This window comes from Ictidomys tridecemlineatus, chromosome 3 (assembly GCF_052094955.1).
Source record: "Ictidomys tridecemlineatus isolate mIctTri1 chromosome 3, mIctTri1.hap1, whole genome shotgun sequence".
Lineage (NCBI taxonomy): Eukaryota > Metazoa > Chordata > Mammalia > Rodentia > Sciuridae > Ictidomys > Ictidomys tridecemlineatus.
The window spans coordinates 30,191,544-30,217,663 of NC_135479.1; the positions used below are offsets into that span (position 1 = coordinate 30,191,544).

The 26,120-nt window shown below is 44.9% G+C and overlaps 1 protein-coding gene across 3 annotated transcripts; it reads left to right on the forward strand.

Annotated features, from left to right (window-relative positions):
• On the forward strand, nt 1-26,120 carry Pctp (phosphatidylcholine transfer protein). 3 transcript variants are annotated; one of them, XM_040269000.2, is made up of 6 exons: nt 1-208; nt 16,935-17,052; nt 19,637-19,716; nt 21,248-21,344; nt 23,762-23,829; nt 24,891-25,094. In XM_040269000.2, the coding sequence occupies exons 1-6, from the start codon at nt 71-73 to the stop codon at nt 24,954-24,956; spliced, it is 567 nt and encodes a 188-aa protein (XP_040124934.2). In that variant the 5' UTR covers nt 1-70; the 3' UTR covers nt 24,957-25,094. The 3 variants fall into 3 exon arrangements, with proteins under 3 accessions (XP_040124934.2, XP_005321656.2, XP_077898405.1); XM_005321599.5 differs by lacking the exon at nt 21,248-21,344 and adding an exon at nt 22,550-22,721; XM_078042279.1 differs by lacking the exons at nt 21,248-21,344; nt 23,762-23,829 and adding an exon at nt 22,550-22,721 and having other exon boundaries at nt 24,891-26,120.

Genomic DNA, 26,120 nt, shown 5'->3' on the forward strand with positions numbered 1-26,120 from the left:
CCCCCCCAGCACAAACCTAGCCTGTCCCCCCTGCTTGAGCTGCAGGCCTAGCTGGTCTGGCTGCCTAACGATGGCAGCTGCTGGGGGCAGCTTCTCCGACGAGGAGTTCTGGAAGGCTTGCGCCGAGCTCCAGCAGCCGGCAGTGGCTGGGAAATGGGAGCTGCTGCTGGAGACCTCGGGGATCAGCGTCTACCGGCTGCTGGAAGAGGTAAAGGCCAGCCCCCTGGGGGTATCACAGGGACCCCGGAGAGCCAGGGCCATGCACCCCGCGGGAGTTGGGCGTTGCCACCGCGGACAGGTCCCTGCGGGTCCTCTGGAGCTCCAGGAGGAGCTCTGGGGCGAGTGCAGGGCGGTGCTGCCTGCAAGTGACTTTGATCTATACAGCACTTGGGGAATTGGGAGGTCATCAAGTTCAGCCTCAGGTCAGGCCCCACTCAGGAAGCAGTTTGTTAGAAGGTAACAACAGAGTTAAACCGTGGGTGGGCTGGTTACCCGGCCAAGCACATACTTGTAAAGGACAAGGATCCCCGCTGCTTAATGGGTGCCCTGGTGTGTGTGTGTGTGTGGGGGGGTGGCCAGGGGAGTATCCCAGAGCTTGGATAAGGTGGAAAAGGGACAGGACTTTCAGGGACCACATGTGCAGAGTGCAGAGAAGGAACCTACTATATATATATCTCCAGTCACATTAGTGACCTGCTTCTTTTGGCCTTTCTTCAAGTTGTACCTCATAAATTGATTGTGAAATTGCACCTAATAACTTGATTGAGGCAGAAAGATGAACCAAAAGTATAGAAGGGATACCGTTGGTTATTAAGAAATTCTTGGGTTTTTTCGGGAGAGGGAGGTATTATAACCAAGAATGTCCTCTTAGGCTTTATGTGATGGGAGCTGTATGCCATGCAGGTTAAAAGTCACCGCAAGGTGTCTTCAGTAGAAACGAAATATTCCTGGGAGAGAACCAGGATATTATAGGGCTTGAGCAGGGAGGATCTCTAACTCTCCCCTGGGTCAATCTTAGGCTCACAGGTAAAAGAAATAGACCTGGGTTATGAGTGGGGCAGCTTCCCAAGGGGACCAGCCAAGTTCATGGCAGAAATGGGATTGGAGGGTTCCTGATGTTGGCACTATTGAACCTGTGGTAGCTTTTAAAGCAATATTATATTTATGAAATATTTATATTTTAGTGTACGGTAAATTTAACATTTTCACATTTGAAACAGAAAGCAGACATTAGCAGTAGTTAGAATTTGCTCATCTGTTGGACAGGAATTAAGAGGTTCAAATTTATCAGATGTGTGAAAATCTTTGAGAGCTATATATAACACTACAATGCAGAGGCAAACCTCCGACTGCAAGATTAACGAGCCCCAAATTATAATATATTGCCAAGTCTGAGAAATTATAAAAATAACAGAGAATATTGGTATTATGAAGACATTCCCTCTCTTAAAACATACATATTTCCTTTGAAGATAATTCATCCCTCCCCAGTTATCGGGACAGTAGAATATGCTAACTAGAGCACTTACAAATTAATTGATAAGGACCTTTCATCCTTCTGAACAAATTAGATACTGGAAGTGGGTGAGCCGTCACATGTAATTTTTTTGAATATGTTATATTTTGGTGAGCATCACTGACCTGATGAAATTCTAATGTGAAATTCTACTCTAGGTCCCTGACATTTTAGGGACATTAATCTCCTGGTGATCCTTATCAGCCTGGTGGTGGCTTTGTTTATATGGTTACTAAAAGCTTAGTCCTGCAGCCCTATGTCAATCCAATAGTGAAGACATGGTTTTGAGAAAAAGGCAAAAGAAGTTTCATTGCTTTGCTAGCAAAGGAGAAACACAAGAGACTCCCGTCCTAGAGGCTGGGATTCTGACTGTTGTGGTGAATAGAGGGTTATTAAAGAGGTGTATCAAGGGCTATGTTCTAGGTGTGTTCTGTCAGGGGTCATAATTCACTTGTAACCCTGAAAGATAGCAGTTTCTTAGGTTTTCTGCACCATCCCCAAGGTCTGAATGAATTCATTCCTGTGGTGTGTGTGCTTAAGGACAGATAACTCAGTCTGGGGTGGGAAGAAGATTTATCTTGCTCTGCCATGGTTAGGGAGGGAGAGAGGAGAAGATAAAGGGAAAAAAGTGTTTATTTACAAATAAACAGCAAGTGTTATGTTAAAAGCATGAAGTGGATCCCTCTTTCAATATTTTCAGTTAAAACTTTGGTAGGTGTAAAGCATTCCTACCAGGTCTTTTGTATTTTCCCAACCTGTTCTCAAAGGCATCCAGGGGAAGACCTGTCCCTGTGCTGCATTTGTGTCTCCATGAGGATGGCAGCGACTCATTCAACAAACTCTGAAAGCCCACTGTGACCAGGGCCATTGGTTGTAAAAATTTGAATGAGAAGATTTCAGTCTAGAGCAGGAAAAATTATTTTCTAATGAAACTTAAACACCTCAGTGTGCAAATGAACATGTTTTCAGAATAAATCCCTCTAGTTTCTCCCTGATGATTCCATTTCCCCTACCAGCCAGATCAAGACATTTGCCAAATTTTGTTCAACTTTCAGACATACCTGGCATCTGACCCATTTTCTTCTCTTTACCTTTGACACTCTGGGTTCTTAGCACCTGTCACCTAGAATTGCAATGACACAGTTCCTACCCTGGATCCTACACAGCAAGCACCTGACCGAAAGGCTATGATCTTAACTCCACCTCTTCAATGGCACTCATGATTGCACTATTCACCTTTGCCATTATAATGGCCAATCCAAGCACTGAATGCTTTGCAGGTACTGACTTACTTCATCCTTACACATCAACTCTATGATCAGGCACAGTGATTGTCACATCTTTACCCATATGGAAATGAGTACATGGATTGATTAGTCAAGACTCACATTGATTAGTCAAGACTTGAACTGGGATCAGAATCAATCTATCTGACTTTAGATTTGTGTCTTAAATACTGTGCTTCTCTGAACAGAGGGCAAAAGATGCCTGGGGGTGTGTATACTAAAGATGCCTGGGGGTATGTATACTAAACTCGTGTTGTCTCAACTCACCTTTCCAGCTCCATCTCATTCCATGCACTTGCACCAACCTCTGTTTATACACACAGGAAATTAAGGCTAAAGGAACATCAGTGGCACTTCCAGGGATATGTCCGAGAAGTGGTAGACCAGGAACTTAGATCAAGTCCTTCTGCCCATGAAGCCACTATACCCCCACCCCCACCCCTATGCCACACACACTCTTTGCCCAGTAAAAAGCTTCCCAGTGTGTGGAATGGGCTAGGAGAAGTAGGTTCCTCATTATTAGAGGCATTCAAGAGAGTCTGAAGACCATTTGTTTACATAATTCATTCAGTCTTTGTGGCAGGACTGCAGTAGATTAAATGGAACACTATGGAGTTAAGATAAGATTGCTTCCCTGAAGAATCTAGTGTCTCAGTTATGGGGAAGTTAGAAGCATTGGTTGCACCAATGGATCTTTATGAACCTGTTACCGGCTGGATATGTGTTGTTCCCCCGAAATGAGACAATGCAAGAATAATTCAGAAGCAAAATGATCAAGTTGTGAGAACTTAACCCAATTGGTGGATTAATCCACTCCTGTAGATTAACTGGGTGGTAGCTGTAGCCTGATAGGGTGTAGCTGAAGAAAAGTAGGTCTCTGGGGGGCCTTTGGGCCTTGTATTTTGTCCCTGGTATAAATTGAGCTTTGTCTCTGCTTCCTAGTTGCTGTGTGCTGAGCTACTTTTCTCTGTCACACCCCTCTGCCATGATGTTCTGCCTCACTTGGGCCCAGAGCTATGAAGTCAGCTGATCATGTACTGAGATTCTAAAACTAGGAGCCCAAATTAACTTCTCCTCATCTAAATTGTTCTTGTTGGGTATTTTAGTCACAGTGTTGAAAAGCTGACGGAAACAAGACCTGGTTGTGCTCAGCATGTGTGACAGGAAGGTGGCTATTGCTATCTACTCGTTTGGCCTCAGGGGCACTTAACCACTGAGTCACATTCCCAGCCCTATTTTGTATTTTATCAGTATCAGAGGTGACTACCCCAAGACAGGCCAAGTAGTTCCTTGGAGCTCTTTATAACAGGTCTTGAAACAAGGAAGAAGAAAACCAAAACTGACCATGCCTAAACGAGGCTGTAACCACGTTCCACCGATGTGTTTGAAAAAGACTGAAATAAACACAAAGGCACTTGAAAGAGTTTTCAGTGTAACAAACAAATCATATTATTAATTTAAAAAACAAGGTTGTGTCCTTTTTGTAGCAGACACAAATGAATCTAAATCTTGTTCCTGGACAAATGAGTACTTTTGATGTATTTTTTTTTTCTCCTATTAAATCCCAACATTTAGACTTAGTTTCTTCTAGACCATTCAGTTTAACATCACCATCCTTTTCTTTTACCCTTCTTTTCTTACTCAATTTCTTCCTTTTACCTCTTCTTTCTTCCCCATGTTGTAAGGGTGATAACGTACCTTGACATGATATAGCAGTTTATAAACCCAGCCACATGTCATTTATCCCTGGATACCTAGATCTGGAAGTTAGGCAAGGATGACTTGGTATCTTTCTTTCTTTCTTTCTTTTCTTTTTTTTTTTGGTACTGGGGATTGAACTCAGGGGCACTCAACCACTGAGCCACATCCCCAGCTCTATTTTGTATTTTATTTACAGACAGGGTCTCACTGAGTTGCTTAGCATCTCACTAAGTTGCTGAGGCTGGCTTTGAACTCATTATCTTTCTGCCTCAGCCTCCTAAGCCGCTGAGATCACAGGCATGCGCCGCGACAGAGGTTTCTTATTTTGAAAATGGAAATAAGACCCCAAAGTTGTTAGGTGAGCCCCCAAAGCCTTCCTAGCTAGTAACTAGCATGTGCCAGTCTACTTTGATAAGCAGAACCAGTCCAGAACCAAGCCATGTGGTTTCAGGGAAAGAACATGGATTTTTGGAGTCAGATGGCTCTGGTCTGAAATCTCAACTCCACTCTGTTCATTGGCTCATTCAGGAGATAATCATCCACTGCTTCCCAAGGGCTGGAACCTCAGCAGACACGGGTGAGGGGTGAACAAGGGAGACAGGCATGCTGCTTCAATGAATTAGGCCTCGTGAACACGAATCATACTCATTGGTGATAACTCTCATAGGAGAAAGCAAAATGTTGGTTCACAAAGATGCTAAGAAGCAAATCAAGTGGGATAAAAGGGTGGAGAGGAGCATGGCAGGGGCAGCCAGGGGTGATGTGACACCCTTCAGATAGTGGAGTCTGGAAAACTTCTCCGGGGTGCCACATTCGGGTGGAGACGGAAGGGGAGCAAGAGATTAAATCATGCAAATATCTGGGGGAGAAACCTACAAGAGTGTGTTTTAAAGCTCGAGTCCATTAGCATTACTTGGGGAGCTTTAAAAAATGACACCAGGGACTCAGATTTAACTGTCCTGGGCCGGGGCTTGGGTGGTCCTTTTGAAAATCTCCCCTTTCATATAAGGGCTGGTTATCTGTTCTTTGTGTATGCTTGAGATTCTTCATAGTAAAATGTTATTATAAGAAAATGTTAAAGGTTTCCCAGGCAACTCAGACTAGCACACTGGCTTGTAGATCCCTGGAGCAGAGGGAACACTGAGTGCTGGCTTCTGAGCCAGGCTCTGATTGAATTCTCCGCAAAGAACCAGAAGCTTGACAGAACTGATGGTGGCTAAGGCTGACAGTGGCCAGGACACAGGCCCCACTTGCTCCCTAGGAGGGGTCTATTACTTTTTTTTTTTAATCTAAGCTCCTCATTTGTAAAATGAGGCTAATACCCTTCAGGATTGTTGCGAGGACTAAATGCAATGACGTGGTTCCCAAAACCTGAGTGTCCATCTGAATCACCTACAGTCTGTTAATATTCATAGTTAAGATCTCACTCCCAGAGTTTCTGATTCTGTTAATGGTATGGGAGCATGAGAGTTGCTTCTCTCTCTCTCTCCTCTCTCTCTCTCTCTCTCTCTCTCTCTCTCTCTCTCTCTCTCTCTCTCTCTCTCTCTTCTCTTTTTTGCACTGTATTTCTAACCAGTTTATGAAGGATGCTGAAGCAGCTGGTCCACGGACCATACTTTGAGAACCCCTGATGAATGGGGAGCATCTATCATGGTACCTGAGGGGGTTCTGACTGAGAGGTAAAGCAGAAGAGCCCCCTAGAGTCAGAAGCCAAGGAAACAGAAAGGGGGGAGTGAGAAACAAAAGAATAGCTTTTAATTCTTTTGAGTATAGACCGAGGAGGAGTGGGATAGCTGGGTCAAATGGTAGCTCCTCCATTCCAGGGTTTCTGAGGATTCTCCACACTGCTTTCCAGAGAGGTCGCACTAATTTGCAGTCCCACCAGCAATGTATGAGTGTGTCTTTTATCCCACACCCTCCCTAACACTTATTGTATTCTTGATAACTGCCATTTTGACTGGAATGTGATGAAATCAGTTTTGATTTGCGTTTCTCTAATTACTAGAGATGTTGAACATTTTTTCATATATTTGTTGATCAAACGTATATTTCTTCTGAGAAGTGACTGTTCAGCTCCTTAGTCCATTTATTGAGTTGTTTTTGTGTGTGTGTGTGTGTGTGAGAGAGAGAGAGAGAAGAAGCTTTTTAGTTTAAATCCATTCCATTTATTAAATAAAAACACCATACTACAGTGACTCAACCACTTCAATGTTTGTAGCAGCACAATTCACAATTGCTAAACTGTGGAAGCAACCCAGATGCTCTTCAATAAATGAATAAATAATAAAGAAATTGTGGAACATATCACAATGGAATATTACTCAGTACTAAAAGAGAAAAAAGATTATGGCATTCGCAGGTAAATGGATGGAGTTGGAGAATATCATGCTAAGCGAAGTAAGCCAATCTCAAAAAACCAGGGGCCAAATGTTTTCTCTGATAAGTGGATACATATGGGGGGGGGTGAGGCATGGGATAAGTGGAGGAACTTTGGATGGAGCAAAAGGGAGGTGGGAAGGGGGAAAGAGGTAGGAAAGTTGGTGGAATGAGACTGACATCATTACCCTAGGTACATGTATGATTGCACGAATGATGTGACTCTACCTCATGCACAACCAGAGGAGTGAAAAAATTCTGCTCCATTTGTGTACAATAAATCAAAGAGCTTTCTACTGTCATGCAGAACTGATTAGAACTAATAATAATAATAATAAAAAAGAATAGCTTAGACAGTGTCAATGTCCATTGTAAGACTCAGAGGCGCTCCCTGATTTTTACATGAATGGTCCCTTGGAAGTAAACATGATCCTCAAAGCAAAGAGGAGAAACTGTCCTGGAAGAGTGCCATGGGCCATTTAGGAATGCTTTCCCTGTGATCTACAGGAGTTTTGGGCTGCATCATGATGGCCACAGCCAGGCCAAATGCCCATAGAATGTGCATAGGCATGTCAAGGGTCCCAGCTTCCATTTAGATAACTAAATATTGGGCTGCAAAGATCTAGCTGATGGCTGACTTAGTAAGTGTTTAAATTCCTAGCACAGTCATTTAATTAATTAATTTAATTAGTTCTAAATGTGTTCCTTGTGCCTTGGTCCTTGGATAGGGCTCTCATTGAAAATCTGGGTGAGTAGCCAACAGAACTTTCCCAGGAACTGTTCTCTCTTGTGCTGTTGACCTGTTAGCCTACTCGAAGTCCAGTCTAATTGGGAAAAAGCTGCATTCATTCAGGAGGGATGAGGACACTCTGACAGTAGGAGGGGACCATAGATTCAACTCACTGAGAACAGAGAAGAAGCTTCTACGAGTGTCCCCCACCATCTTTGCCCCCCCACGGAGGAGAATCTAGTTTGCATTATGAACTTCTTTTACTTCAGGATTAACAGACCTATTCTGTTCCCTTCTACCTTTCTGGTTACCAGTGTGATTGAAAGGACAAAGACTAAACTCAGGACACTTATTGAACCGTATTTTACCAGTGGGCAGGGCCACCATGTCTGAAAGCTAGATATCCACTGTGGCTTTATTCTACGTCCTGCAGGAGACCAAGGTAAATTCTCCCTTCTCTTCTGTCTCCCATGAGCATACCCCTGTGTAGACATGCAAGCAGTTGGGTTCTCATCTCCTCACTTCCCTGTCAGGGTGATCACATGGGTGTGAGCACAAGAATGCAGGGCAGAGAGTGCTCTGTCTCTAGGGGCAGGTCAAGCTTTGCTCGCTTACCGCACCTTTCACTAGATCCCTGCCTGGAGATTTTATCATTAGCGAATAATAATGTGAAACTGAATTTTCACGCAGGCTTAGAAAATGTGGAGAAGAGATATGAGTAGTAGTGAAGGATTTGGACATTCTGGATCCTGGGATAGCACCATACCCATACCTGAGATGAACCAAGGGTGAATTGGGGCAATCAATGCCTGTTAAGGTAGCTGGCACGAATATCCATGAGAGACACAGCTCTGAATTCAAGCAGAGGTTTATTGACAGAATATCTGCCAGGCTGCCCTTCTGCAAGGCTCAGCAGCCTGATGGAAAAAAAAAAAAAAAAAAAAAAAACTCCTTAACATATAGTCGTACAATGGAGTAGTTAAAAAAAATAACCCATCTGGTCTTGTGATTATATTTGATGTCTTTGATGTGGTTTTGGTAGTTAGGGACTTTTGGGTGGGGGGCAGGTCTAATGGGAAGATCAGGCCTGGGTGGGTGCTGATTTTCAAAATGGGGTTAGTTTGGCCTGAGGATCTAACAATGGTCACATAGAGGTTCTTATCTCTGTAAATTTGCCATTTCTGGACATTTCCCAGAATATCTTTAAGCTTTGTCAGAAAAGTAAGGAAACATTTCACACAATAATGTGAAGTATGGTCCCTACTTCAAATTATCATGTTAATTAAGTGGAATAATAATTTACATAAAGCACTCAGGTCAGTGCCTGGCATTCATAAGTACTTGATCAATATCAGCTATCATTATTATTCCACTAACTATATGCATACGCAGCTCTCTAGGTTTAACCTCTCAATTTTCTTAGATGGTTTTCACACCATCTGCGTCTTTTAAGTGCCACAGGTGGCCAGCTTCCAGAGTGCACCCGGGAGACTTCCTGTCTCCCCGAGGAGTGCAAAGGAGCACTTCCAAAAAGTGCTCCTTTGCACAAAGCAAAGTCCATGCACACTCAAGGGCACACTCACAGGCTTAAAGAAATGTGACTCCTCAGGGGTCCTCAAGACTCCTGTAAATATGGGTGGACACCATGAATTGAATGGCACGAAGGGCACCCTTCTGCAGGTCAGGTCAGGACGGATGTGATGGGGAGCCAGCACTCACAGGAGATTCTCCCAAGTGGGGATTGCAAAGGTCACTTGCAAAAATTTTGTTAAGACCTGACAGCTTTTTTTCAGAATTTATTCTCTTTAGGACAAATAAGTGTACTAGCACCAATGTTTTTCAAAATACTTTATGAGTGCAGTTGACAATAAATTGCACAACTTACAAAATGTATTAGAATCACCATTGCTAAGGAAAACAATGGCTTGATATTTAGACCAGATAGCCAGAATCACACAACTTAAAAATTAGCGGTGGCACATACCTATAATTTCAGTGACTTCAGAGGCTAAGGCCTCAGGAGGATTGCAAGTTTTTGTAGCCTAAATTGCAGCCTCAGCAATTTAGCAAGTCCCTAAGGACTTTATGAGACCCTGTCTCAAAATAAAAAACATTAAAAAGTCGGCGGGGGCAGGGGTGCTGGGATGTGGCTCAGTTATTAAGTGACCTTAGATTCAATCCCATTATAAAAACAAAACAAAAAAAAATGATATCAGTAGCAAACTTTCTAGTCAAGTGCCCCATCCCTGGCCTCCATTTTTTTAATTTATAAAGTGGAGCTAACGATGTTCACTTCACAGGATTACTTTGAGTCTTCTTCATTACCATGCACAGTGCCTGGCTTAGAGCAGGTACATCATAGATGTTTATTTCCCTAAAAATGTGAATTATGTTATGGTTCTGAATGCTCAGTTCTTTAATCTGGAAAAAGGAGATCATCATCTCTATATGTTCCCCATTCCGTATCTTTAGATGTATCTAGTCTCATCATTTCACGAAAGGGAAATTTCTTTTTAAATTTTTAAAAATATTTTATTTGTTCTAATTTGTTAGACATGATAGTAGAAAGCATTTTGAGACATCATATATAGATGGAGTATAATTTCTCATTCTTCTGGTTGTACATGATGTAGAATCCAACCAATCATACAGTTATATATGTATATGGAGTATAATAATGTCTGATTCATTTTACTATCCTGCCTACCCCATACTCTTTCCCCTCCCTTCATTCCCCTCTACCTAATCTAAAATAACTCTATTTTTCCCTAGTAACTCTGTTCTTCCCTAACCAAAGGGAAAACATTCAGCCTTGGGTTCTTTGGGATTGGCTTATTTCACTTAGCTTAATATTCTCCAGCTCCATTCATTTACTGGCAAATGCCATTATTTCCTAGTTCTTTAAAGCTGAGTAATATTCCATTGTGTGTGTGTGTGTGTATATATATATATCACACTTTCTTTATCCATTCGTCTGTTGATGGGCACCTGGGTTGATTTCATAGTTTAGCTATTGTGCATTGAGCTGCTATACATTGATGTGCCTAAGATTCTTGTTAAGACTCATTTTTAGGTAAGTAGGGAGAACTTGGACCCTACCTGGACTGACTTCAAGCCTGTTGTAACCATCAGGTTCTCTTCTGGGGCTACAGGGTTTATGAGAAGACTCTTAGAAATAATAGATGGAAAAACTTGGCATAGGACCTCGTCCGTATTCACCCTGACTCCACGGCTGCCCTTCCTCAGGACTTTGTTGGAGCCTCCAGAAGCAGCATCTGGGTATCTCTTCTGCACAAGTGCACCAGGCTGAGGGGTGTGTCTCCATGCAGGGCCATTCTGGGTGATCTGGAGCTGGAGAGCAGCTTCCGGAAGCAAAGGGACCGCTGACTCTTGGCCAGTCAATGACATCTTTGACTAAGTGATCCATGGCCCCTTCCTTCTCCATGAGCCTAAGTGATGGTCCTTGTCACCTTAATCCTCAGTGAGTGATTTGGAGGAAACATGCAGAGCCAGTAGAGATGAATCAGGAGACATGGTGAAGAGTGGAAGGGGGCCGGTGTCAGACTCACTTTCTCTTTCAGTCTGTCCCAGTGCCAGCTGTTGGACTCAAGGCAAAAATTGAGCTTCTCTGAGCTTCATTTCCTCTCATAAAGGTGGAGACAACCTAGCTTCTACGTCTATGTCAACGATTATGTGAGATAATGAATATGAAATCGTTTGGAAACAGAACCTGGCTTTAAAAAAAATTTACTAGGATCATTGAAGGAATTCTTGGCATGTGAACGTGATTGAAAAACTTCAAATATAAAATACTGTAACTGTGCTGGGGGTGGTGGTGCACCCCTATAATCCTAGTGGCTCGGGAGGCTGAGGCAGAAGGATTGCACGTTCAAGGCCAGCCTCAGCAATTTAGTGAGGCTCTAAGCAACTCAGTTAGACCCTGTCTCAAAAGAAAAAGTAAACAGAGCTTGGGATGTTGCTCAATGGTACTGCTCCTGGGTTAAATTCCCAGGTGTGTGTGTGTGTGTGTGTGTGTGTGTGTGTGTGTGTGTATGTGTGTGTTTATGAATCAATATATATATTCATTTCATGACTTATATAATGATTGCTGACAAACCACCAAGAGAAACACATTCTGAGCTGCTGCAAGGTCAAGGAAGGAATCCTGTGCCTGACTTCACAGAGTCAAGAATATACTGGATCCCTACAAGTTGGAGTGTTTTTTTTTTTTTCTTTCTGAGTTCCTTAGTGGAGGGAGATGGTATTTCCTGGACATGTGCTCTTCTGTGTCTACTACCGTGTCCATTATCTCCTGCTTCCCTTCCTTGACTTTGCCTTTTAGCAGTGCTCATGTGCTTCTGCACTGTCTTAATGAATGTGTCTATGATCATATTTCCTTGTAGATATTCATAAGACTTAACAGCACTGTTCTGTCACTCTGCACTAGAGCAATGTTGAATAAAACCCAGTCTGGACTTAGACTTTTATTCCAAAGGATGAGTTCAAGGAGTGGCGGAAGGAAGTCTTGTGATGGGAAGATCTGCAAGCACCTCTGAAATTAGACAGATGGCTCTTATAAAGAAGAGCAAAGGCTGGAAAGAGCCGTGTGTGGGGCAGTGGGATGGAAGGGTGGCGAGATGGGTAGGACTGGAGAAGCTCTGCCTTGAGGCCAGCCTCTACTCAGGAGGGGCTGCTTGCTGGCTCAAGCTTAGGATGGGTCGAACTTCAGGAACCTGGGGAAAGCAGAAAAGTGCAGCCAGTTTGATTGACAATCATTCTGTTCATATTGATCAGCGGGGACAGGTAACTTAGCTAATCATTTATGAGGCAAATAATGGGAATTTGGAGGGTCTGTTTTGAACTTCTCATAGGTCAACAGGCGGGGCATCTGTGAGCCTGATCTAAATCATGTGGGGAAAGAGAGTACTCTGAAGTAAACTGTTTTTGCAGACCAAAAAGAATAGGGTGATCTCTTAACCTTCACTGTCATTCAAATTCACAAACTTCAAATAAAATTCCACATTGCCAGTAAGGATCATTTGTATCAATTAGGATTGCTTTAAGTTGTAAACAATGAAAAACTAGGCAAACAATAATTTAGACAAAGAGAGGTTTTTGTTTGCTCACCTCACAAACAGTTCAGAGGTCTATCTTGCTGCTTTTGGTTTAGCCAATCAGTGATGCCATTGATTCTTTGAGTCTGTCTACTCTGCTTTCTTATGTTTATTGCCTCTTGGTCACAGAAGAGTCGCTGCAGTTCCAAACATCGTGTCCATGTTCAAAACAGGAAGAAGGTGTCACATGGTTACCACTACCTGCACAAGAAACTAGGGAAGTTGTGCACATTGTCATAGAAGTTCTCTTAGTACTTTACCACCCCAAAAAACCTCTTATTATTTGAAGTGTAAGATACCAAATGGCTTATAAATAGGGTGTTAAAAAAAAGTATCCAGTATGTTTTGCTCCAGATAACAATGGTTTGGGGAGGGGCTTCAGGATAAACAGGGTCTTTCGGGTAAGGTTATATGGAATCATATATTGAAAAGATAATTAGCTTGGAAAAATATCTAAAACAAATATTGTAAAAGATTTATACCTGTAATTTTAGAGGACTCTTACACATCAGTAACACAGACTTTGCCTAAATAAAGCTAACACTTATGCTTTTGCATCTCAGATCATTTGTACAAACAGTGGTCCCCAAACCTGAGGAGAGGCTGCTTTGCTCCTGTTGAAAGGACATTCTCGATAGAGATGTTTTTAAAAGTTAGAAAAAAAGTATAAACACCCTGGAAATATTAACTCACCCTGAAATATTTTCACCTCAAGAAAACTTTCCTAATGGAAAAAATTAGAAACACGAGCCAACTATTTTCCGTAAGCTCGATTATTCTGGAAACATTTATTTGCGTAAAAATATACGGCAACCGAAGTATCTTTAGAGAATAATTGATTTTTGTGCGAACGGTCCATAGCCTCCACATAATATCAAATCACAAATAATAAAAAAAACCCACTGTTTGTATCATGTGATTTGTATTTGGTCACTTAGAAAAGTATTTATTCACTTTTAAAAATATTGTAGGTTCAATAGCATCAGTAGGCATTTCTGGCTTCTGGGGTTATGTGTCACTTTCCAAAAAAATCTTTATGGGATCTTCAAATTTTCCTCTCATGAATTATTTTATAATAATTTAAAAATCCACTTTATTTTTCAAAAGACGAAATAAAAATGAGGATGTTGGTTGAGATGTCATTTAGGAAAAATGATAAGCGAGAAAGTGCTGGGGCCCAGGGAGGTGGCGGCTGGCTGCTGGCCGGGAGGAGAATGTTGCATTGATGGACCGGGAAAGGTGTCACGCAGCATATTGTTCCTCTGCCGTTCTGTCATTCCTCAGTTTGCCATGAAGGGAGCCTTAAGAGGAAGCTGTCACAATAGTTCATTTTTCTGTGTTCTCAGAAGTCACGTTCGCTCCATTTTTCTCTTCCTCGGGGGCTTTCTGTTCCCTTTGGTGACATAGCGGGCGGGGACTGAGGTCGTGGAGCCTGCCGCACACACAGGAAGGGAAGGGACCCGTTGAAGGAAAAGGTCTGTCTCCATGCCTGCAGATATCAGAGCGGAGTCGTGTCAGCCTGCCCAGTTTGGTGTCTTGACCTGTAAGAGTCCCTCTTGCTCTCAGATGGTGTAGACAATGAGGCTCCAGTGTCCCCTTTTTGTACGGGGCTGGAGGAATTGAACTCAGGGGCACTCAACCGCTGAGCCACATCCCCAGCCCCCTTTTTGTATTTTATCAGAGACAGGGTCTCACTGAGTTGCTGAGGGTCTTGCTAAGGCTGACTTTGAAACTCAATCCTCCTGCCTCAGCCTCCAGAGCTCCAGGCGTGCGCCAATGCACCCTGCTGAGACCCTGGTATTCTTGACCTGTGTTTTGTCAAAGCCTCTGGATAAAACATGCAGATGGGTGTCTGTGTGTGAGTAGGTGTTGACCCTCACCATTATGTGTGTGTGTGTGTGTGCGGGGAGGGGCACGGATGGGTGGATGTGCATGCGTGTTGCGTAGAGGAGAAGATGGGAGAAGACGTTTCTCCTGAGGCCTTTCATCGGACTGTTCCTTGAGTCAGGGCATTGTCGCTGTGGGATGTAAGGGCTTCAGATATTTGTGGTTGTCCTTTTCTTGATGGAAATTGTTGGTATAAAGCCATAAACTCACAGAGCTGTAAGGTTCTTTGGGATTCTTCTTGAATTTTACTTTGCATGTCTTGCCAGGTACTTTCACATATATCTGAGATTTCGAAACTGGGAGGTGTTTAGCTCTGGGTTAGGCCACCTGAGCTGGAAATCTGTAAAGCTTTAGGATCTCTAGAAGATTTGCTGTATTTATCCCTTGACTTCATATAAGCCCCTGGTATTGTGTTAAGGAGATGGCTGCATGCATGAATCCTTAGCATGTCCTTAGCACTTGGAAATAAGAGCTTACCTTAGAGCTTCATTTTTGACTCATTTCTTTGCCTGTGATTGTGTCGAAATTAATCTGAACCATTTCTGAACTATTAACAAGTGAGCCTGACGGTCAGATGAAGGTCAAGAATTGTAAGCTGCTGTTGTTCAGAGTGAAATGTGTCAACTCGAGCCCAGAACTCTCACAGAGGAAGATGCGACTTAAAGTGAAAATTAGGGAACACTTATGTTTTATTTGGAATTTAGAATTTTTTTTTTTTTTTTTGGTGCTGGGGATCAAACCTAGGGCCTTATACATGAGAGGCAAGCACCCTACTAACTAAACTATATACCCAGCCTTAGAAATGGTCTTTTTTTTTTTTTTAACAAAAGGAACGAGTAAGATTTGAAGTAGATGTTTCTTCCCCTTTTCAGTCCTTTATATACAATCAAAAAGAAGCAGTTGTTGAAAAATTATGTCTTGGGATTGATTTTGAAATTGTGCTAGGTTTGGGACTGGGGTTGTGGCTCAGTGGTAGAGCACTTGTCTGGCATGTGTGATGCCCTGGATTCAATCCTCAGCACCACATATAAATAAATAAATAAATAGTCCATTAATGGCTTAAAAAATGTGCTAGGTTTTATTGTGCCCCATGGTACTTATCCAGGTGGCCCCTGCCTGGAACTCTAGGTGTCTGCATGACATGACATCTGATAAGCATCAAATCAACCTGCCTGAGGTACAATTCAACTGTCTCCATAAGCCCACAGATCATCTGTCTCCAGGTTTTCTCCACCTTGGAAAATGGAGCAGAGGGTCTCAGTTGATCACGGCTTGTTTCCCTTCCCCCACAGTCAATCTGTCAGCAACCTCCAAAATACATCCCCAAGTCCCTGATGGCTCGCTCCATCACTGCTGTTACCTCCCAGTTCAAATTGCCCTCATCTCTTACCTGGAGCGTATTTACTGGTCTTTAAAGCAATCTCATTGTTCTTTTATGTTCTATTTTCTCTTAATTAGCAAGAATTTAGAACAGTAATTAGATATGGTCATTTCTAACCTGTATTTCTAATTAGATCTGGTCATTCCCCTGTCTAAAGGTAACCATTCATTTTCTACACCCCTTACGAAGTCCTTTGGAGTACACCCCACAACTCCCCTCCACTCTTCTCCCCTTTCCTCTCCTCCCCTTCCCTCTACTTTTCCCTTTCCCTCTCCATCTCCTTTCCTCCTATCCCTCCCCTCCCCTTTCCTCCTCTCCCCTCATTTCCTCTTCACTTTCTTTCTTCTTTCTCTTTTTCCTGGTACTGGGGATTGAACCCATGGGTTCTCCACCACTGGACCATATCCCCAGCCCTTTTTGTTTTTCATTTTGAGACAGGATCTTAAATTGCCCAGGTTGGCCTTGAACTTGCAACCCTGTTGCCTCAACCTCCAAGAAGCTGCGGTTCCCTCACAACTTTTCTAACCTTAGCTTCTATCACTCTTTTCCTAGAGTTCTTCAGACCCTAAGCTCTGTAAGCCTGCCAACCCATCAATTTGAAGGCCTTCCTCCCACCAGGAATGGGCCCCTTCCCCCATGGCCAGCTACTTCTAACATTGAGAGCAAGATGTGCAGTTTACATAACCCCCTCACAAGGCCTTGCTCGGCCACCTGACAACAGACTGAGCACCAGGGCCCCACTTACCACATAGCCTTTGTATATCCTGCTTAAATGTCCTGGCTAGCAATGACACGGATTCCCACCAATAGTGCTCATCATGTGTCACCAAGACCCCAGAGGAGGTTGGTGCCTGATGTGGCATGAAGCCCATCCACCGCTGGAATCCAGCCTTTTCTCAACATTGGTACCAACAGCTTGTTTCTACCTGATCTGTTCTTGCAGAGTACTTGGCTTTATAAGTATAAAATCTTTGGTGTTCTGAAGGATTGCTCCCCAGCTCTACTCACAGAAGTCTTTATGGACTTAGGCTACAGAAAACAGTGGGACCAGTATGTTCACGGTGAGTGAAAGCCTACTTTAAGTTATTAGAATGTAGAATCTATTCTCATTTTTTTTTTCCTGGCTTGTAGAAAGGAACAGGTTTGATTTCTACTGTGTTTTGTTTCCTTTTAAATTTTGGCACAAAAGTCTTTTAAAGGAGGGCCAGAAAGCTGCTCTTTCTATCCCTTGCCCTTGCTCCTGACAGAGTTTGGGGTTCACTCTGTGGTTGACTCCCTGGGCTGCTTTGCTCTGCCTGTTAGGTTGTGTAACTGTCCCATGTATCTAAGTGCCCAGAGAGGCGCCTTGGAGGGCATGGGGTCCTGGTTTTGTTAGAGCAGTTGAATAGAAGATTTCTACACAGGTGAGAATGTGTACACCTGAGGAGGTCAGAGAGCAAGGGGTGGAGAGGTGTGAGGCATTTTAGGTCCAGGAAGAGCACATGTCAGGTCAGAATAGCATGAAGCAGCCAGCACTTGATGTGCTGTGGGTTCATTAGAACAGCAGACCCTGCCCAGACTCTGCTACTACTGCTGAGTATAGGATGGCTCCCAGCACCCTGGGCCAGTAGAGGGTCCAGATCCCCAAGGGCCCAGCAGGACTACAGGGCCACATTGCTGAGATTTTTGCCCTGTTGAGATGCAGAGTTATGAAAAGCATTAACCATGGGATCCACCTGCCACTCAGAGCCAGGAGAGGCCTTTGCTGTCTTGGTCGCAGTGGAATAGGCCTACAGAGCTAGCCAAGAGCATGAAGTCTCCAGCCAGGACTCCTGGTGGCAAGTATCAAAAAGGCCAACTACAGACAGTGTAAAAAAAGAGAGAGGAAGTTTTTGGTTTATGGTGTTAAAAAGCTCCGGGCTTTGCAGCTTCGAGGACGGCTGCTTTGGAGTCCTTCAGACATTTTATCAGAATGTTTCCTTCTCCCTCTAGTTCATGTTTGCCTGTGTGTTGATCCTAGTTCTCAGGCAGATTCTCTGGTCATGGTGAAAATGGCCTCCAGAGGTCTAGGCTTCTCTCCTTGTGGTGTAATAACCCCAGAGGAGAGAGAATTCCACTCTCTTAGGACAGAAGCCACAGTGCCAGCACTGGCCATCAGCAGCTGAGCGTCAAGCTCATGTCCTGTGGACATTCATCATAAAACGAAAACTCAGTGTTTTCAGACCGCCTTCCTATTTCAGGGGCATTGTGATCCCCCTATCCTAGTCAGCACGTTGACACTCTGCCCTAGGGGTCCCGCCTCCCAGCAGCCACGATGCAGCCATGTGATACAGACTCTGCCAACGAGACGTACTTGTTGATTTAGTTTGGAAAGGAACTAAGTGAGGAAGCAGGCAGCAGGAAAAAAATCTATGCCTTTTCAGTGACAGCCTAGACACCTGACACCTAAGAGCCTCTGACACCTGCTACCCACCTAGCATCACAGCCTGTGCGATAGTGGTGGGTCCAGTAGAAGGAGCAGTTGGCCTTGACTGAATAATCCTGGGGTCCTAAATGCCACTCTGGTCCTCCTGGATATTGTATGAGCACCTGAAAGTCTTACTGAACCCCTTAGGGCCTAAACTTGCTCCAGTGGCAAGGTACTGAACCTGCCGGAACTAAGACCCTGGCCAGGTACGCCCTGGGGCTGCCTCTTATCCAAGTTCCCAGCCCTGAAGCTACTACAGAATAAATCCTGCTTAAAACCCACAGTAGAGGAGCAGGACAGGTGATTGAAACCCCGGAAGATGGTGGAGATGCAGGTTTGAGAAAGAGAACCAAGGCTGAGTGTGCAAAAACAACACCCCTCCTTTCCTTCCAGGATCCCCTGCCACTTCCTGCGGCATTAGTGAGCTGGCAAGCCCCAGAATCCAGGGTGTGCTTCTAATAGGTTCCTTTCACCAGCTCACCCTGCCCGCTCAGCGTCTCCTCCAGGGCTGTCTTGGGCTCTTCCTCAGCCTCAGGGGCTCTTTCTCTAGGTGGGGAGCTAGAACCCCCTGCACAGCCTGGGTGGAGGGGCGTGTGCCATCTGCTCTGTGCTTTCTCCCTCCCACAGTAGCAGGAGGAGAGAATTAGGTTGCTGCAGCAGAGTGTAAAGAAATATGGGGGAGAAGCGGAAAACCTAGAATAAACACTGTTCGGCCACTTTCTGGCTGTTTAGGGTGACACTGTGGAACTTTCATGTCCCACCTGCGCATGCTGCATTGGGTGACCCCTCAGTCCCAGCCAAGCTGTTGTCAAGCTAGCTTAAAGAGGAAGAAAGGACTCCAAGGCGAAAATCTTGGTGCTCTAGTGACATCTGGTGGTTACCCCGATCTGAAAACCGATCCCATTTCCTTTCTGGATACCTGATTCTGTTCCATCGTTCCCTCTGCCAGAAGGTCGTTGGTGCTGTAGGGTGGATGAGGTGTGTGGGTCTCTTTCTGTGTTACTGATTTTTTTTTAACCCTCTAGACTGTGCCTGGGCAGCAAGCTTTCAGTGGGAATGAATCTCCTCTTTTTTTTTTTTTTTTTAATTCTACACCTTAGGAGTTAGTGGTGCATCTGCACGACAAAGCCACCTAAGCATTTTGTTACTTGAAGCCAAAGAAGTTTCCAGATGCATTAACGTCTTCTGTTCTCCCTTAGAACTCTATGAAAAGGAATGCGATGGAGAGACCTTGGTGTACTGGCAAGTGGCGTACCCCTTCCCCATGTACAACAGAGACGTATCCTTTTACAGAGCGCTCGGTTCCTTACCCCCCCTTCGTGTCTGTGCCCTTGGCTTGTGTGCTGGGGACCGGGGCTGATTTTTCCATTCAGTGCAAACAGCATCGTCTTTGAGTCTCACGGGTACATCTGCTGGAGCTGCTGCTTTTTCTTGTGGCTTTCAGAGACCTCAGGGTGTGATTTCTAGGCCTGACCGCACAATTACACGTCTGTAACTGTGGGCATGGGAGGGCAGCTTATGCTTTCCAGGGATGTTGTAGAGGGCTGGACATTGCTGAGCCACAGGACTGGGGGGTCTGGAAGGAACGCTGTATAAAGAGTGCTAACCCAGCCCCCTGGATTTAATGGAGGAGGAGGTGCTGGGACTCAGGCTCTGCATTTCCAACTCTCCCTGTTCTGTTGTCCTGCTCAGTTGACCCCACCGTGACACCGCCTCTGGCTGTTGGCTCTGGACACTTAGGGACGTGATTCTTCCCCTAAATATCCTTGTTTATGAAATGCAGCAATTGTGAAATGAGGGGAGTTTGTCTGGCATCTCGAGGGCCAGCCTGGGAGGGGTTGGATGGAGATTCTCCTGGCGAGTAGGATGGCCGTGGGATGATGGACAGGCGAGGAGTTGACCCCCTTCACTGCCCTCTTCAGTCACCACAGCTCAGCGTCTCTCACGCTGTATTTCCATAGAAGATCTTTTAACCAAAAGTCTTGTGGAATAAAAAAAAAAAGATGGGAAGCCATGAACTAGGTGGTCACAGGAACCTTTCCCAGTTCTGACATCTTGTAAGTCTGTGTATTCCTAAATCATTGTTCTGTAGAGATGGGGAGGAGGGTGTGTGTGTGTGTGTGTGTGTGTGTGTGTGTGTGTGTGTGTGTGTGTGTGTCTTAAGCCTGTGTGTTGACCCTGCCCCCCCCACCCCCGCCCCGAGTAGATAAGACACCTTAGGAGTTTCTGTCTTGGCACCGTATCCCTGTACTGCTGGTTTGTAGTCACATGGTTCACATTTCAGTAAATTGTTACTTGATCCTTCAGATTTTACACGGTTTCCTATAATCCTGGTGAAGGAAGTGCAAGATGAGTCATCATCCCCATTTCACAGTCAAGAAAACTGAGGAAAGAGAAGTTCAGAACTTTGCCAGGTTCATACAACTAGTTTGTGGCAGAGGCAAGCTTGGTGTGTAGGATCATCTGTACGCTGGGGCGGTAATCTTGCCTATGATCTTACCTCTCTGACCTCCCAGTGACACTTTAGATAGTATTCTCAGCAGTGGACACGTGGAGCTCCTGGAAGAAGTCTTTTTCCAGTGACTTTCCAATGCCACATAACCCCACAATGAGACTTTGTAGATGTCTATATGTTTCCCTGGTTTGGGTTGTTAAATTTTTCGAGAACAGAGAATTGTGCTGTGGAGAGCATTCCCTGGTTTGCTGTGTGAGCTTAGGAAAAGCCCTTTACTTCTCTGGGCCTCAGTGAACATGCTGGAGCTGCATTTCAATCAATCTTATCAAGGTGGTTTTTCTCAATGAGGTGTCAGATGCCATCTGTTCCACAGTTGAGAAAGTCGTGGAGAGAGCAAAACAATATTTGTTGGGAGGAAAAAAATAAAAGGCTTGGAAGAAAGCCAGAGCCAGGTACAGCCATCTCTCCTGGAAACACTAATGTGCATCGCTGCTTGGTACCTAGGGAGTGGGGACCATGCATGGTCCAACGCGAGGGCCTGGGTGCCACAGAGGTGCGGAGGTGGCATGGGGCACGGCAGGTGTGCTTAGTAAATGCAATAGTGCTGATTGCCGGAGACTTATAATTCTTTCTGGTTTGACACCCCAAATTCCGTTATTTCAAAGTAGAGTTAACTCATTCAAGATCGGAGGCCCATCCGGTGTTGAGATTCTGAAGAGGTGCTGGAGCAAGATCTGAGAGCAGGTTCAGATCCTGTCACTCCAGCTAGACTGTGGGACCTTGGACACATGCCTTCACCTCTCTGAGACTCAGTTTTGTAAACTATAATACAGGGATCCTCATGCCGCATACTCCCAGAGTCTTTGCAAGGTCACCCTTTATGTGGCATATGTAGAATACGTGATGTTTGTGACATTCTACCATATACGTGGACTACGTGATGTTTATTACAGGAAGCGGTGAGGTTCGTTTCTTAGGATGTAATTACCTTCCCTGGAATAGGGCCAGAGACCGAGTGGTTGTTCTACCAGTGTTTATGGGGATGAATGCATTAGATATTCTTGGTGAACCATGTTAACCCAGGGAGAACATCTACCCATTAAATATCACGTATTCTAGTGTCTTCTTATGGCCACTATTTTTAACACTACTTGAGGTCTTCTATGCATAGAGACCTGTAATTAGAGCTTGGGTGAGAACAGAAAAAGGAATGATACCATTGTTTATAGAGTGCTTATTCTGCTCCAGGTTTTCTCTGATGCCCCCACCAAGCCTAACTGGTGGGCAATACCACTCCCCTTTTTTTTCCCCCTAAACACAGAAATTAAGTTTCAGAGAGGTTGAATAACTTACCTGGGAGCACACAGCTGATAAGTGACCCATCCTCTGCCCTCTCCTAGTGCCTTCTAGGAGAAAGGAGAAATTGATTCCTGGTGTCTTTAAAAGCACCATGGAGTTATTCACAGGAAGGCAATGCATGCTCTCAAATGGGAATCGAATGTGGCATGAGATACAATCTTGCAGCACAGGTAGGGAGACAGGGCAGGTAAGTGAGGAACCGGAAGGGAGTGAGCACCCGGTGGAAGGCAGGTTGGGGAGCTCCCCTCCTGCCTGTCTGAACCCTGGCGTTGATGTGGTGCCTTGACGGTGGATGCAGTATGTCTACATCCGGCAGCTCAGGGAGCTGGATTTGGAAGGGCGGAAGATCTACGTGATCCTGGCCAAGAGCACCTCCAGCAGTCAGTTTCCGGAAAGGTCTGGTGTGATCCGGGTGAGGCAGTACCACCAGAGCCTAGCAATTGAGAGCGATGGCAAAGGGGGGAGCAGAGGTAAAGCCCCCGGACGGCCCTCATGAAGGCTGGGTGGTGGACAGGTGCATGAAACTTGTCCCCAGAGGTCAGAGGATGGGCCCAGGAGCAGAGCAGACCAGGGCCAAGGCTTGGCTAGAGCATGTGGTGGGTGTTGAGACCTGACCCGACTCATTCTTCGCTGTCCCTATGAGATCAGAACACTAAAATAAACCAGAAGGTTCAGAAATTCTCCATAGGCTGATCCTGGGAATGCATATGCTAGGCCCGGGACTGAGCAAGAGGACTGACAGAAAGGTGTTGGAGAATGTGACTCCTGCTCAGCACAAGCCCAGCAACTCAGGACCTGCCCCCCACCCACCACCCGCAGGGAAGAGCCCACAGAGAGGGTCACGTGGCACCTGCCGTACCTGAATGAACATGGCCTGTGTCTCCGGCAAAATCTGAGCAGTGCTCCTGATGCTTGTTTGATGTGTCACCTAACTTTCCTGAATCTTCATTTCATCATTTCTGAAATGGGGTTGATTTTGTCAGTTTCTTGGGGCTGTTAGGGTAATTAAACAAGAGATTATATCCAAATGTCTGTCACTTGCTGGATGTTTAATAAATAGAAGCAAAACATGCCTGTTTTCAAAAACGTTTTCAAAAATGCTTCTAGCCAGGAGCCTATAATCCCAGCGGCTCTGGAGGCTGAGGCAGGAGGATCGCAAGTTCAAAGCCAGCCTCAGCAAAAGCGAGACACTAAGCAACTCAGTGAGACCCTGTCTCTAAATAAAATACAAAATTGGGCTGGGGATGTGGCTCAGTGGTTGAGTGACCCTGAATTCAATCCCCAGGAATGACCCCCACCCCCTCACCCCCAACCACGCCCCCCCCAAAAAAAGTGATTTTATATAGAAATGCCTCAAGGCAGGTTGGTGGAGAGAAGTCCATGGCAATTTGATGCCACGTCTGCTCTCTCTGGGCCTGGATACGAAGATGTGAGCTCTGCAGGGTCTCCTTGCTGTATTTTTCCAGTGTCTCCCTCACTTTCTGAATTGTGCTTTCTTTTCCCCCTCTAGTTTTCATGTACTACTTCGATAACCCAGGAGGCCTAATTCCGTCTTGGCTCATTAACTGGGTAGCCAGGGTGAGTTCCCAGGAGACTGGAGGGGGAAGTGTGTTTGACAGATGTTGACTCAGCGCACGGAGCTGTCAGGCTGAAGAGACACATTGTCTCAGGCGTAATGAGGCTCTTTTATGAAGACCTTGGTTCAGTGACTCCGGATAGGCCTGAAATTGCCAACAACCGGGACACAGGCTGGGACAGAAGACAAAGAACTGGGAGCTTGGAATGCTGTGTGGCCCCAGACCATTCTGGAACCTCTGGACAAAGACTGCCGCCTCTAGGAACGATGGTGCTTTGGGACCTAGTATCTGCTTATGAAGGGTAGACAAGTCTTGGAGATGACCAGAGGTGACCAGGCCTGAAAGACGCCAGCAGTTTGGTCTATTGGTGCTGTTTTGTAATTTTTTTTTTTTTTTCTGTGAGGGGAGGGAGAAAAGCCACCTGTCTACTTTGGAGGCCAATAGTTGTGATTTTGAATCTTGGCTTTGCTATTGACTGTCTTATTTTATTTATAAAAATCTGTGAATTTGCTCCCTTTTTTTAAAACTGGAGATGCATATTCCTTACCCACGGAGCAGATGATGGTCGAGAAAAGTCTTGCACAATTCCCAACACTAACAAAACAGCACGTCCTGCCCTCAGACCCCAGAGCCTTACTGTTTTCGAAGGCTGTGACGCAAGTCCTTTCCCTGACTCCTTTGGAAGAGTCTGATGGCCTCGCCCAATTCCATTTCCTGGGTTTTCCTTCTTCTTTTCAGGAAATGATGGATGATTTTTTTTTTTTTATTAGCAAAAGTCCAAATGTAAGGCTGTGTCTTCTAACAGTGGTTTCTATCATCTAGTTTTTTTTTCTTTTTTTTATTGGTTGTTCAAAACATTACATCGTTCTTGATATATCATATCTGTGCTCTGGGTCTGGCCTTTCGTCATTATCCGTGACAACGCTGGGCTCACACCGGAGCGGGGGCCTGATTGTCTTTTGTTAGGCTCTTTGCCGCCTTAGTTCACCTTTTGCCACATCTCAAAGAACCCTGCTCCATCACCAGAAAGACGTGGAAATGACCATCTCTTCTCCCTTGCAGAATGGAGTTCCCAGCTTCTTGAAAGACCTGGAAGAAGCCTACCACAAGTACCCCAAGAAAAAATAAGAGAGAATTGGGACCCTTACGCATGCAGATTGACGTCTCTGCGGATGCCACCACCTTCTGATGCTCAGCCTTCCTGTCCAATTTCCGCCTTCAGTGGTCAGCAAGCCCTGCCTGACGTCTGGCTCCCTGGCCTGCTTCCTTTCCCACTCCTCCCAGCTCAGGCCGCTGCCTCCTTCTACCACCGAAATGGGGACTGATTAGGGAAACCTTTGCTTGTTTATTTTTTTTTAAAAAAGGGAAGTCCTCCGTAGGGAACACAGCATTCCATTGTGCCATTGTAGGGGGGATGGGTGGGTAAAGACAACAGAACGTCAGAATGATCCTTCTTGGCAAGCTGGCCCTTTCCCAGAACTGCTTGTCTTACAACCCAGGAGGGGCAGCTGGAAGTCACCCTCTGTTCCGAGCTGATCTTTTCCTCTGTGCCAGACTGGATACACTGATAGGCATGGGTCCTATGCTTTGTTGACTTTGATTGACGTGGGGTTCTTGGTGATAATCCTCTAAGTCTTTCCCTGCCCCTACTTGTGAGTGGCCATGGCTGTTGTGATATCACAGCACTTTGAGAAGCATTTGCAAGACACATAATGTGATGACCACTTTCCCCCCTCATTGTTCCTATTTGAGTTTCCCTCCTTCTTTCCCATACGCCGCTGGGAATAGGCTGCTTTTACCTTTTAGCTCTGCATTTTTCTGGAAATAGAGATATCAAGATGGCAGTGAGCAAAAGCAAATATGCTTCGTTCCTAGCACTCTGCTAATTTACCTTGCTGTGCAATAAAATAAATTTCCCTTCTAGAATGTCTGGAGACTTTGAAGTGACAATAATAGTTTACAACCAGGTAAAAATGAATTAGCAGCCTGGTTGACTCTGTAACTTTTTTCTCAGGAATTCTATCTAAGTTTTCTGCCTCTTTTACCACCAAAGGGACTCTCAGAGTCCTGTATTCTCTGGAATTTTGGTAGGGTAAGATATGCTGTGGCTAAAGACACAGCACTGATATTCTCGGGGAAAAAAAAATTAATTACTAGGTGTGATGGTCCAAACCTTGGACATAGAAATTCAGGATATAAAGCCAGAGGACGGAATTTGTTAAAATGGAATTCCTCAGTTTGTATGCTTTCTCTCTGGGAAGAAAAGTGTATGAATAAATATGGAGTTGCTTA

What these genes read in the sequence shown, in the direction of transcription:
- Pctp (XM_078042279.1), top strand. Translation starts at nt 71, where the DNA reads ATGGCAGCTGCTGGGGGCAGCTTCTCCGACGAGGAGTTCTGGAAGGCT. An exon ending in GTGGGACCAGTATGTTCACG is followed by an intron (nt 17,053 to 19,636) that starts GTGAGTGAAAGC and finishes GTTCTCCCTTAG; the next exon opens with AACTCTATGAAAAGGAATGC. An exon ending in TGGCAAAGGGGGGAGCAGAG is followed by an intron (nt 22,722 to 24,890) that starts GTAAAGCCCCCG and finishes TCTCCCTTGCAG; the next exon opens with AATGGAGTTCCCAGCTTCTT.